Source organism: Ranitomeya variabilis, chromosome 7 (assembly GCF_051348905.1).
Source record: "Ranitomeya variabilis isolate aRanVar5 chromosome 7, aRanVar5.hap1, whole genome shotgun sequence".
NCBI lineage: Eukaryota > Metazoa > Chordata > Amphibia > Anura > Dendrobatidae > Ranitomeya > Ranitomeya variabilis.
The window spans coordinates 95,105,038-95,118,889 of NC_135238.1; the positions used below are offsets into that span (position 1 = coordinate 95,105,038).

Sequence of the window (13,852 nt, forward strand, 5' to 3'; positions counted from 1 at the left end):
CGGCCGAAGCCGGGGCCTAAATTAGAGGTCGGCGCCGCCGGATATAGGAGACGCCGCCTCGCAGCGCCGAAGCCCGTAGGAGCCGCAGGGGGAAGTGGTGCCCATGTAAGAGGTGACATTGCGGCCGCCGAACAGAGCGGCCGCAGGGATGAAAGGGATAGGAAGGGGGAAGCGCAGCGGCTTTTACCGCGCGAGATAAGCTCGTCTAGGGGCCCCTTGGATCCCTATTAAAATAAGATCAGCGCCGCCATAGAGGGTCGTGCAGCGCGCCTATAGGAACTTCTACTCCCCCACACTGTGAGGGTGGGCAGGGAAAGATCTGGGGGATATAGGGAAATACTCACCTAAACATCCCACGTCCTCCGCTACTAACCTGAGGGGGATGAGACGTCCACGGCTCTGTGATGGACGTCCTCGTCTCCTCCAACCGACAGGCTCTGGTGGGCGAGTGGGTGGGGGACGGAGCCAGGACCGGACTTCTAAGCACGCTTGTGTGCTAGGCTCTTGGTCCTGGAGAGGGATCTATGAGGATACGGGGTGGCAGTACACGCCGTACTCATAGTCCGCTTTGTGGGACTACAGGTGTGACTGTTCACCCTGTATCCCTCCTGAAAATCTGAAAAGAAACGACGCACACTGAGGTAGATAAGGGTCTAGTGAAAGACCCGTGTCCACCTCCTACTGACACTAAGCTAAACTGAATATCCTACTTCTTGTCGGTGGGGTGTACACTGCAGAGGAGGAGCTAGCTTTTTTATTTGCATAGTGTCAGCCTCCTAGTGGCAGCAGCATACACCCATGGTTCCTGTGTCCCCCAATGAGAGGCGATAGAGAAATGTGTAGCACACATGGGGGCAAAATGGTCCTAACCTTTTAAGAGGAAGACAGACGGGTGGATTTTCTAAAATGGGGTCATTTTTGGTGGTTTTCTGCTTCTTTAGCACATAGTTCCATAAGTATCATGTTGCCAGCAACCACTCTCTCATAGTCTGTGCTCCAGAATGCACTTCTACCCTTCAGAGCCTAGCTGAGGAGCTAAAGAGTAGTTTCTGACCACAAAGTAGTACTACATGGTTCCAGGTACACTCGTGAACACGGCAGCCATTGTGGAGTGCTTTTTCTGTCATTACTGCTTGGGAAAATGAAGAATATGGAGCTAAATACATTTTGGTGGGGAGGAGTTTTCTACTTTCAGCGGCATCGGTTTGTAGCTACAGGACCATGATTATAAGCTGTACGTATGACGGCATTTGACATGAAGCACTTAAACTGAATACATGCTGCACAGGATTCCTACTTGCTCTCCCCAGTGCGTCCAGCAGCAGGATACTAGCACTTTAGCCTGGTCTCTATGGATGGACTTATTGTCTACGTATATTTATTAATCTGTGCATGTTTCTGCATGGTCATGGATGCTTAGTGACAATATTACTTGCTTATTTCTATTTTAATGTTAATTTTAACCCCTTAGAGACCAAGACAATTTCGACAATTCTGACCTGTGTCACTTTATGTGGTTATGCTTCAATGGCTCCCACTGATTCTGAGGTTTTCTCGTGACATACTGTACTTCATGTTAGTGGTAAAATTTATTCAATATGACTTGCGTTCATTTATGAAAAAAAACACAAATTTGGCAAACATTTTTAAAATGTTTGTAATTTTAAAACCTATACATTTTTGTTCCCTTAAATCAGAGATATTTCAAACAAAATAGTTAATAAACAACATTTCCCACAGGTCTACTTTACATCAGTACAAGTTTGGAAAACATGTTTTCTTGGTTAGGACGTTAAGGGTTTAAAGTTGACCAGCGATTTCTCCTTTTTCCAACAAAAAAAAAAAAATTTTGTAAATTAAGGGCCACCTCACATTTGAAGTGAGTTTGGGGGGGGGGGTCAATATGATAACGGACCCAACAGTGACACGATTCTAAAAAAACATTTCACCCCACAAGGTGACCAAAACCACATTCAAGAAGTTTCTTAACCCTTCAGGTGCTTCATTAACATTTAACTTTTTTCACAAAAAAATTATTTTAGACCCAAACTTTATTTTCACAAGGGTAACCATAGAAAATGGACCACAAAATTTGTTGTGCAATTTCTCCTGAGTACACCAATACCCCGTATGTGGGAAAAAGCCACTGTTTGGGAGAATGGCAGGGCTCAGAAGGGAAGGAGCACCGTTTGACTTTTTGAACGCAAAAATTGGCTGGAATCGATGACAGGCGCCCAGTCGCATTTGCAGGGTCCCTACAGCTCCTAAACAGAGAAATCGCTCACAAGTGACCCCATTTTGAAAACCACGCCCCTCGAGAATTTTATCCAGGGGTATAGTGAGCATTTTCAACCCACAGGTACGACACAGAATTTGATAACATTAGGTCATCATATTGATTATGCCATCCTTAGTCATGAGCGCAAATGCTCGCTACTCCAGTTTGCATCAGATGCTCTGATATGCACAGAATATCGCGGGTGCTCGAGTGACATGCTCAAGTCCCTGCCCCACATTTCATGGCTGTTAAAACCCCCCAAAAATGAGGGGATCTGCGATACTCTGTGCATAACCGGGGGCATGATGCAAACACGTGTAGTGAGCACTTGCGATCAACACTAGCCATCATATAGCCTTTTTTTTTTTTTAACTTTAGAAAAAACCCTAATTCTTACTCCAACCCCATCACAGTGATGAAAAAGAACCAATAGGAAAAATATCCTATTGCTGCCGGGTACCAATCGGCAGATCTTGGCAGGCGCACTGTGTATGCACCTGCCATTTTCTTCCAGGAAGAGGACGTGGAGGGCCTGGTGATGAAGCAGGAGGGTCCAGAGACTGTGGAGATACCAGGGGGTCCCCATTTCTCTCTCCTCTGATATGCTAGATCATATCAGAGGAGAGAAAAATGAATTGAAAAAGGACTTTCGGTGAATAACTGCGATCACCTGACAGGGGACTTTAAAAACCAGCCCTGATCATGTAGCCGAGACACCACAGATTTTCCGACACTGAGGGGTGCTATACCCTTATTCCTCAGGGCTGCTTTTTAACGTTGCTGAGAAATAAGTACCCTTAACTGCTGCCGTTAAAGTGTCCACTATCTATGATAGATAATTTTGCATTACAAAAGTCAAATGGCGCTCCTTCCCTTCCAAGCCCTGCAGTGCACCCAAACAGTAGTTTTCCCCTACTAATGGGGTATTGGCGTACTCAGGAGAAATTGTACAAAATGTATGGTGCATTTTCTCCTGTTACCCTTGTAAAAATGCAACAGTAAAAGTAACATTTTTGTGGGAAAAAGTAAAATGCTATTTTTTCCTTCCGCACTGCTTCAGTTCTGGTGATGCAACTGAAGGGTTAATAAACGTCTTGAATGTGGCTTTGAACACCCTCAGGGGTGCTGGTTTCAGAATGGTGTCACTTTCTGGTATTTTCTGCCTTCTAGACCTTTCAAAGTCATTTCAAATGTGATTTGATCCCTAAAAAAAGGTTTTGTAAATCTTGTTAGAAAAATGAGAAATCGCTGGTCAACTTTTAACCCTTCTACATTGCTGATAAAAAAAAAAATGATGCTTCAAAAAAGCAGATGTAAAGCAGAGATGTGAAAAATGTTATTTACCTATTTTGTGTGATATAACATGCGGTGTAAGGGCACAAATTAAACGTTTGAATGTTGCAAGTTTGTAACAAATTTCTGATATTTTCACAAAGAAATGCAAAAACTATGGTCCTATATTTACCACTAACAAAGTATAATATGTCGTGGAAAAAAAACACATTCTCAGAATCACTGTTCCATTGAAGCATTCCAGAGTCACAGCTCCAAAACAGGGTTGAAATCACTCCCCGACACACTGGCTGACAATCTGCTCTGCCCACACGCATTTCTATATTTCTAGGAGACATACTACAAACTTTTTCATTTTTTCATATATTATTGATTTATGAAAATTAAGTTCAATCTATGGTTACCCTCTAATTTTATCCCCTTGGCCACTGCTCCAACAAGTCAGCCACATAGAATTTAAAGGCAGTTTACCTGCAGATTAACCCTTCATTGGCAGGCAAATCATTTCTGGGGGTGAAAGTTTTCCTTTAAAGGGAACCTGTCACCCCCAAAATCGAAGGTGAGCTAAGCCCACCAGCATGAGGGGCTTATCTATAGCATTCTGTAATGCTGTAGCTAAGCCCCCAATGTATCCTGAAAGATGAGAAAAAGAGGTTAGATTATACTCACCCAGGGGCGGTCCCGGTCCGGTTCTGGTCCGATGGGCGTCGCAGTCCGGTCCGGGGCCTCCCAGCTTCTTACAATGACGTCCTCTTCTTGTAGTCACGCTGCGGCTCCAGCGCAGGCATACTTTGTCAGTCCTGTTGAGGGCAGAGCAAAGTACTGCAGTGCGCAGGCACCGGGAAAGGTCAGAGAGACCCAGCGCCTGCGCACTGCAGTACTTTGCTCTGCCCTCAACAGGACTGACAAAGTATGCCTGCGCCGAAGCCGCAGCGTGAAAACAAGAAGAGGACATCATCCTATGAAGATAGGAGGCCCCGGACCACGACGCCCATCGGACCAGAACCTGACCGGGACCGCCCCGTGTAAGTATAATCTAACCTCTTTTTCTCATTTTTCAGGATACATCGGGGGCTTATCTAAAGCATTACAGAATGCTATAGATAAGCCCCTGATGCCGGTGGGCTTAGCTCACCTTCGATTTTGGTATGACAGATTCCCTTTAACTAGTACATACAGAAGAGAAGTTATCTTACTGTTATCCACATGGGATGTGCATAGCAAAGATCCATCAGGGGAAATGGTGATGTGTTCAATAGCAGCCCCAAGACGAGGAAGAAACTCTTTCTTGTGTTCCAAGCTGTAAGACCACTGAACCAACACAGATTCAACACCACCACTAAACAGTATGGTACCTACAAATGAAAAAGAAACATACATAATTTGTAGTGCCTATAGTACTAAATTTGACTTATTTTTTTTTTTAGACATAGGTTCTCTTATAAGTATTTTAAAACTATCACCAGTTTTTTGGCCCATTGCCTTTAAGATCATTTTCCTTCAGTGCACAGGCGCTGGGAAAGGTCAGAGAGGCCCAGCACCTGCGCACTGCAGTACTTTACTCTGCCCTCAACAGGGCAAATAAGTACGCCTGCGCAGGAGCGTAATGCCGGGGAGCGATGAATAAGCTGGAGGGCGGCGATCATAAGATAGGAGACGCCGGACCCGGACCTGCAACACCCATCGGACAGGCCCGCCCCACGAGTGTGAGTATTGTGAAAGTTACTTTTCCTCTCTTCCAGGTCGGATCGGGGGCCTATATACAGAATTATAGAATGCTGTAGATAAGCCCTGAGAGGCAGTGGCCATAACTTGTAACTTGATCATAATCAAAAAAACTGGTGACAGTTTCCCTTTAAGAGTTCAATAAAACAAAAATACTTTTTTTGGCACTAAAAACTGAAGGACTCCCAGAGATCCTCGGCCTAGGCATGCTGAGACCAATACATTTGGAACCAAGAGCGCTAGCACCTTTCTGTTACACTCATAAAATACTCATTTTATTAACAGGATTATACAAGCATTCTGACAAGGATCAAATCTGGGAGAACTGTCTAAAAACATACAGTTTGCATGGGGTTGTCTGAAGGCTAATCTGTGCTCGGCCTTTCGGAAGTAACTGTCCAGGTAGAGGCAGGGGGTAGGGGGTCTACAATACCCTCTGGGGCAGTAAGTCGCTAAGGGCACAGCCTTACATAGCCGCAGACCGTATTAATATTGGCGGAATTCACTATACTTCCCATCTTAGCCATTTAACGCCTCTGCTCTTGCAGTCAATGAAAACTAAAAATATAACAAAAGACCCAGGTCTTCCACCTTATATTTAAATGGACCCTAAAATGGAAACCATTTATAAAGTATTTTTTTTACAACTTTTATACATCAGTTACCACAAACCTTGAGCAGAAAAGACGAGATCCGCAACAGAATCGTGATGCCAGTGCAGAGATGAGTAAGTGTAGTCTTGCTTATGGTGAAAATTTCTCCTAGAAAAGAAAAAAAAAAAAAATTGTAATCTTGATTGTACAGAACTCCATTTCATCACGAGTAAAGTAAAGAAGCAACTCACTGGCAATTACTAAAGGATTTGTTATACAACACAAACAGTCTTAAGAGAGACCAGAGTGGATCAGATATACATTTTTAGCCCACCAAGTGAACACCACAAAAAAAAATATACCGTATTTTCTGGTGTATAAGATGACTGGGCGTATAAGACGACCCCCAACTTTTCCATATAAAATATGGAGTTTGGGATATACTCGCCGTATAAGACGGGGGTCATCTTATATGCTCAATGCATCCTTAGGAATGGAGGCTGCCGCTTGCACCGCTGAGAGCCGGGGGCCATCGGAGGGCAAGTATATCCCATATTTTTTTATTCTTTTTTTACATGAATATGGATCCCAGGGCCTGAAGGAGAGTCTCCTCTCCTCCAGACCCTGGGAACCATACAGGACTGCTCCCTGCACAAGCCGTGCCCGGCGTATAAGACAACCCCTAACTTTTGAGATGATTTTCAGGGGTTAAAAAGTCGTCTTATACACCGGAAAATACGATATTTGCTCAGCAAATGTAGAAAAATATTTTAAAAACTCAATTTGGTATTCTCATGTTATTGACTGTCAGAAATAAAGTGGCACATAATGATATTGAATGCTGTACCTGAACGTAGGACCAATAAAAGCTCAACCTTGTAATCACACAAACATAAGCTCTCGCATAGCTCTGTTACTGGATAAGTATTAGGGTATCACTCAGAAAACGGCCGCACACTAATTTTTTTTCTTTCAAACAGAATATTGTAATAAAAAAAAAAAATTCGGAAAAAAAACTACATAAATTTGTATCGCCATTAACTCAGTGAGCCACAAGATTAAAAGTAAATAATTTATCTTTAAAATTGTAAAATATAAAGTGTCAAAAAAAACAGCAGAATTGGTGTATTTTTCTTTCTTTCTATAAAGCGTTCTATTAGAGTGTGTGTACCTGGGCATGCTGACACTAAAATACAACTTTCTGCAAAAATAAGCCCTCATACAGCTATGCATAGAAAACAAAAAACGTTATGACTTCTGGACTGCAACAATGAAAATACTAAAATATATTATATATGTAATATATTAAAGAAAAATCAAGCCTAATCATTATTGAGGTTAAAGATGTACCAGTAGAATACTGTACTAAGTTTATACTCTTGGGTGAGCTAAAAAGGGATTTTCTAGTGGAAAAGTAATAAGATATAGAAAAATTAAATAAAATACCAGTAGGATATCACTGAAAATGCATTGCCCTGCCAAAGCTATAAATTACATACAGTGTACACCATAAGAAAAAAAACATATACCACTGCTGGATTATGCTCATCTAGCCTGACAAATAAAAATTAAATTATCACAAACACCAAAAACGTATGAACCCAAAACTGGCACCAGAGAAAACTACAACTTGCCTTGCAAAAAATGGTCCCACACAACTGTTTATGGAAAAATAAAAAATGATTTGTTTTGGAATATGGTGAACCACTAATAAATAAATATATATTATGTGAGTTTGCAAAAACAAACCAAAAAAATATATAAATTGTGTGTTTATATCAGATCAACACAGAAAAAAGTTAAAATGTCAATTACCATGAATAGTGAACAGTTTAAAAAAAAAATCAATCATATGTAACAGGAAATGGCATCACTGAAAACTACATCTTGTCCCTTAAAGAAATAGGCTTTTATACATCTCCGTTGACTGAAAATTGTAAAAGCATACAGCTCAAAATATGCAGACAAACATTTTTATTTTTTTTTCAGTGACTTATTGTACAAAACTAGTTTTAGGTCAATTAGGATTACCATAATTATTAATATTTGCCAAATGCCAGAATAATGAGAGAGAATCGAGAAAACCATACATTATATAAAAAGACACATGTGCATGTAAACTTCTGGTTCACACACGGATTAGGAAGTGCTGGGGGATGAGAGCACACAATAATCACTTGTCAGATAGAGTCCTTGTGGCGGGAGGGCAGCACAGCGAATTATTATTATTATTACGGGTAGGCACTAAGTGCAAAATTCCCAAAATATTCCATATTTACCATAATCTAATTTTTCCATCTTTATGTCCTGTAGCAATGCAATCGTCAAAAGGATGACAGGTAACCACAGTGAATGTATTATTTGCCCCCTTTTTGCTTGTAGCACTTAGTGGGAACCTGAAAAAAAAGTGACAATATTTTATCATGCTTACAAATAGAATTATAAATCATATTTTATTTTAATATACATATTGTTTTATATATATTGTATTATCCTAGCACTACATGTCCTGATTGGATGTACCTGGGTGTTCACTGGTCAGTCAGCTAGGGGAGCGGAGCAGAGTGGGTTGTGTTGGGAGAGACAAGCCAGAATCTGAGACTGCACAGGCCGTGTACCAAGCCACAAGTATCACTGGTACCGTAGTTCTGTGTGACCGAGCTGAGGCTAGCCCAGCCATGTCTGATTAGCCAAGGTCAATATTGCGCAGTGAAAAAAATCCTATATAGAAAAGAAATACCAAACAATTCTCAAAATATAATCTATCAAGTAAATACTACGCAAACATGTACCCAAAGAAAATATTTACTGACAACTCAATAATTAATTTTTAATCAAATTTATTTTATTTATATTAAAAGGACATTACACAATAAATTATCATTGTTTTATTAAGAATATTTATCCGTTAAAATAACTGAATATATACTAAAAAAATAATAAATATAAAAAAGTCAATATATGTATATAATTGTATAATCTGTATGTGGGGGGCTGTGGTAAACAAAAATCGAATGGCGTGAAAAATGACAATAAACCCAATAAAGTGCTAATGCAATCACAATCAAAATTATTTAAATATTAAAAACACAATCGCAAACCGGCCATAATATGCACATATAATAAAGTATACAGAACGATTGGAGACAAGATTTATATATAAATAGATAATACAAGTACAGGCATCTAATTGATATATGATTGGCAAGATCGAATAAATATACAATTAAATACAAAAGATATACAGTACAAGAGATAATAAATAATAATTGATAACCAAGGTGAATATTGTCAGATAAATGTAATATGTGACTATAAACAGTGTGTGAATAAATAATATAAAAATATTATATATTTATATATGTGTATATATAATCATAAATAATTAATAAAAAAGTGAATTACTCCAAAATTTACAAACCATATGTGAAAAAGCTGAAAAAGCAATCACTCTAAATTTTATATAAATAAACACATCAAACAAATAACTGTGTATGTGAGTGATATAAAAAATAATTAAATATATATAACATATATATACCAAAATGTGACAGTATATAGTGTAAATCAATTATACTATCCGCATATTTATAACGCTGCCTTAATATATTTATAGCCCTCCAAGTTCTGAATACCAGTGATGCTGTTATTAGTTTTCCATGCACATGTTATGCTACAAATAGGAACCGGACCTTACCAAACGATCAAGTACACCGCAGCCCCCACACACACCACTCCAACGCGCGTTTCGCACCTGCTGTGACGAAGCAGGTGCGAAACGCGCGTTGGAGTGGTGTGTGTGGGGGCTGCGGTGTACTTGATCGTTTGGTAAGGTCCGGTTCCTATTTGTAGCATAACATGTGCATGGAAAACTAATAACAGCATCACTGGTATTCAGAACTTGGAGGGCTATAAATATATTAAGGCAGCGTTATAAATATGCGGATAGTATAATTGATTTACACTATATACTGTCACATTTTGGTATATATATGTTATATATATTTAATTATTTTTTATATCACTCACATACACAGTTATTTGTTTGATGTGTTTATTTATATAAAATTTAGAGTGATTGCTTTTTCAGCTTTTTCACATATGGTTTGTAAATTTTGGAGTAATTCACTTTTTTATTAATTATTTATGATTATATATACACATATATAAATATATAATATTTTTATATTATTTATTCACACACTGTTTATAGTCACATATTACATTTATCTGACAATATTCACCTTGGTTATCAATTATTATTTATTATCTCTTGTACTGTATATCTTTTGTATTTAATTGTATATTTATTCGATCTTGCCAATCATATATCAATTAGATGCCTGTACTTGTATTATCTATTTATATATAAATCTTGTCTCCAATCGTTCTGTATACTTTATTATATGTGCATATTATGGCCGGTTTGCGATTGTGTTTTTAATATTTAAATAATTTTGATTGTGATTGCATTAGCACTTTATTGGGTTTATTGTCATTTTTCACGCCATTCGATTTTTGTGTACCACAGCCCCCCACATACAGATTATACAATTATATACATATATTGACTTTTTTATATTTATTATTTTTTTAGTATATATTCAGTTATTTTAACGGATAAATATTCTTAATAAAACAATGATAATTTATTGTGTAATGTCCTTTTAATATAAATAAAATAAATTTGATTAAAAATTAATTATTGAGTTGTCAGTAAATATTTTCTTTGGGTACAATATTGCGCAGTGCCTGGACATGGCTAGGGGTTTTATGTTTACAGCTTTGCTTCAGTACTGTACACCAAGTGGAAATAAAAACTATTCAGAGTGTGATATAAAAAACCCTGTGGTTTGTGTTACAAACAGCTACCCGAAATCGAGACCCCCTACAATACACAGTGCGCATACATAGCATCCATAGTGCCCATGCACAATACATGCAGGCACTCTACCCGTGCACCATACATACACGCACTCTACCCGTGCACCACACATACAGGCACTCTACCCGTGCACCACACATACAGGCACTCTACCCGTGCACCACACATACACGCACTCTACCCGTGCACCATACATACACGCACTCTACCCGTGCACCATACATACACGCACTCTACCCGTGCACCATACATACACGCACTCTACCCGTGCACCATACATACACGCACTCTACCCGTGCACCATACATACACGCACTCTACCCGTACACCATACATACACGCACTCTACCCGTATACTATACATACACACGCTCTACACATAATATACATACACACTGCACGTATAATATATATACATACACACACACACACTGCACGTATAATATACATACATAAGAAGTGGTATGAAAGTTTACTCCCTTCCTGATATTTTATTCTTTTGCATGTTTTTAACACTTCAAAATTTCAGATCACCAAACAAATTTACCGTATATACTCGAGTATAAGCAGACCCGAGTATAGGCCGAGGCACCTACTTTTGCCACGGAAAACTGAGTAAACTTATTGACTCGAGTATAAGCCGGGTATGCATTGTCCCCTCATCCCTGTCCTGCTATGCGTGGCTGTCCCCTCCCTGTCTGCATGCCTCTCCTGTCCCTGTCATCGTAAAAAATGCCTCCCCCTTTAATGTCCTGGTACGAATGCCTCCCCATCCCTGTCTGCATGCCTCCCCTGTGTCTGTCATTATATGCAAGCCTCCCCCTTCCTGGTATGAATTCCTCCCCATCCCTGTCTGCATGCCTCCCCCGTTCTGTCCCTGTATGCATGCCTCCTTATTACCCATCCCTGTGTGCATGTTTCCTATTGGGAAAAAAAAAAAGAAAAAAAGCTTCATACTCCCCTACCTGCGCACCCTGGGTGCTGGCATTACATCTCGTTCTGGCAGCTGGCAGCCAGTTATCGCAACCGCTTGATTGCAGTTGTTTGTGCTAAGGGTGGCCCAGCCAGTTATTAGACTGAGGCAGCAATCACTTTTTTCACACAGGGCCCAGCAGCTTTGGTTTATAAACTACATTTCGTGTTTACTTGTGTTATCTTTGGCTAATATTTAAATGCATTTAGTGATCTGAAACATTTAAAGGGAAACTGTCACCCCCAAAATCGAAGATGAGCCAAGCCCACCGGCATCAGGGGCTTATCTACAGCATTACAGAATGTATCCTGAAAGATGAGAAAAAGAGGTTAGATTATACTCACCCAGGGGCGGTCCCTGTTGCGGTCCGATCCGATGGGCGTCACGGTCCGGCCCCTCCCATCTTGTTACAATGTTGTCCTCTTCTTGTCTTCAAGCTGCGGCTGCGGCTCCGGCGTACTTGTCTGCCCTGTTGAGGGCAGAGCAAAGTACTGCAGTGCACAGGTGCTGGGAAAGGTCAGAGGCCCGGCACCTGCGCACTGCAGTACTTTGCTCTGCCCTCAAGAGGGCAGACAAGTACGCCGGAGAAGCAGCATGAAGACAAGAAGAGGACGTCATCCTATGAAGAAAGGAGGCCCCGGACCGCGATGCCCATTGGATCGGACCGCCCGCCCCAAATGCTGTAGATAAGCCCCTGATGCTAGTGGGCTTAGCTCATCTTTGATTTTGGGGGTGACAGGTTCCCTTTAAGACAGCTATGACAGTACTGCCAACAAAAGTGTCAAAAAGCTCCTGAACTTACATAGAAATTTAGGACTTCTTATACTCAATGGCAGCACCAAGGAAGACTCTAGGAAGATATACATTAAACTCCCATTATAAGGCTGGTTTCACATTTGCGTCTGTGCGAGCAGCGTTTGATCTGCATGCGTCATGCGTACATATATTTAATATCGTGTACGCATGGACATGCGTACACATGCATAGTTTCGCGGTGTGCGGCGGGGCACGGCGAACACAACATGTTGCATTTTTGGAGGAGTCAAAAATCCGTCAAATATCTGCAGGCATGAGCATGTGGATGAGTGCGTCAAAAAACACATTACTGTCTATGGGAATGCGTGTGTACGCAAGGACATGCGTACGCATGTGTTCGATGCGCTTGCGTACTTCAGACTGCGCATGTACAGAAACCGATTGACACGCCCATTTTGACACGCCCTCCTGGAAATATCGACAGCATGGGCACAAACAAAGCAAACGAAGGCAAAAACGCATACAAACACAAGCACACAGATTCTTTTTTGGCCATGATGCGTAAGCTGATGAGGATAAAAAAACGCTGCAGATGATACGCTGCACACATATGCAAATGTGAACTTAACGCAATGTGAACCTAGCCTTAGGCTAACAGCAGCCCGTTCAACACATGCGTTAACGGGCTGCTGTTAGCGCAAATGCCGATATGTCATATCGCTAGCGCAGATCGAGCTAGCAGGTGCTCTATCTGCACTAGCAGTGACGGACCCGGAAACGCTGCAGCCCGCGTCCCAGGGTCAGTCACTCAATGACGGCACATTGCTAGCGCACGCCCATTTTGGGTGTGCGCTAGCGATGCGCCCGAAAGAGCTAAATGGCAGCGTTAACGGACTGCGTTACACCGCGGTGTAACGCAGTCCGTCTAACGGACTGCTAAAGCGCAACCTAAATCTAGCCTAAGAAGGAGCGTTGTAGACTACATCATTACAGACATGCACCCGGCAAATATCGGCATGTTCATAGTCACCTCACAAACACACCTGACAGATCACAGCCAAATTCTTCTGTTTATGAAATCAACAAAGAATTCAACAGAAAAGCCTCAGCAGAGAGGCCTCTTCAACCTGCCTCCATCCTATAAATGGTCCAAGACACATGCAATAAAATATAAAGAAGTTTCAAACAGACCCAAAATAGAGGCAATGCGTCACCACTTCTGCAACTACAGGTCAACCCCAGAAGCAGTGAGTAAAGCTAAAAAAGACATCAATGATATATTCTACATTGTGGCCGAATTGTCAGACCTTAAAACAGTTAACTACAAGAAGCCAAAAGAAAAACAGATC

General features: G+C 40.8%; 1 protein-coding gene across 2 annotated transcripts in view; it reads right to left on the reverse strand.

The window, feature by feature from the left end:
- Positions 1-13,852, reverse strand: part of WDR75 (WD repeat domain 75) — a 129,616-nt gene that overhangs the window by 70,835 nt on the left and 44,929 nt on the right. For both annotated transcript variants that reach the window (XM_077275589.1, XM_077275590.1), the window contains 3 exons: positions 8,169-8,285; positions 5,969-6,057; positions 4,768-4,926 (listed from right to left, as the gene is read on the reverse strand). In XM_077275589.1, the coding sequence (XP_077131704.1) occupies positions 4,768-4,926; positions 5,969-6,057; positions 8,169-8,285 (365 nt within the window). The remainder of the gene's footprint in view (positions 1-4,767; positions 4,927-5,968; positions 6,058-8,168; positions 8,286-13,852) is intronic.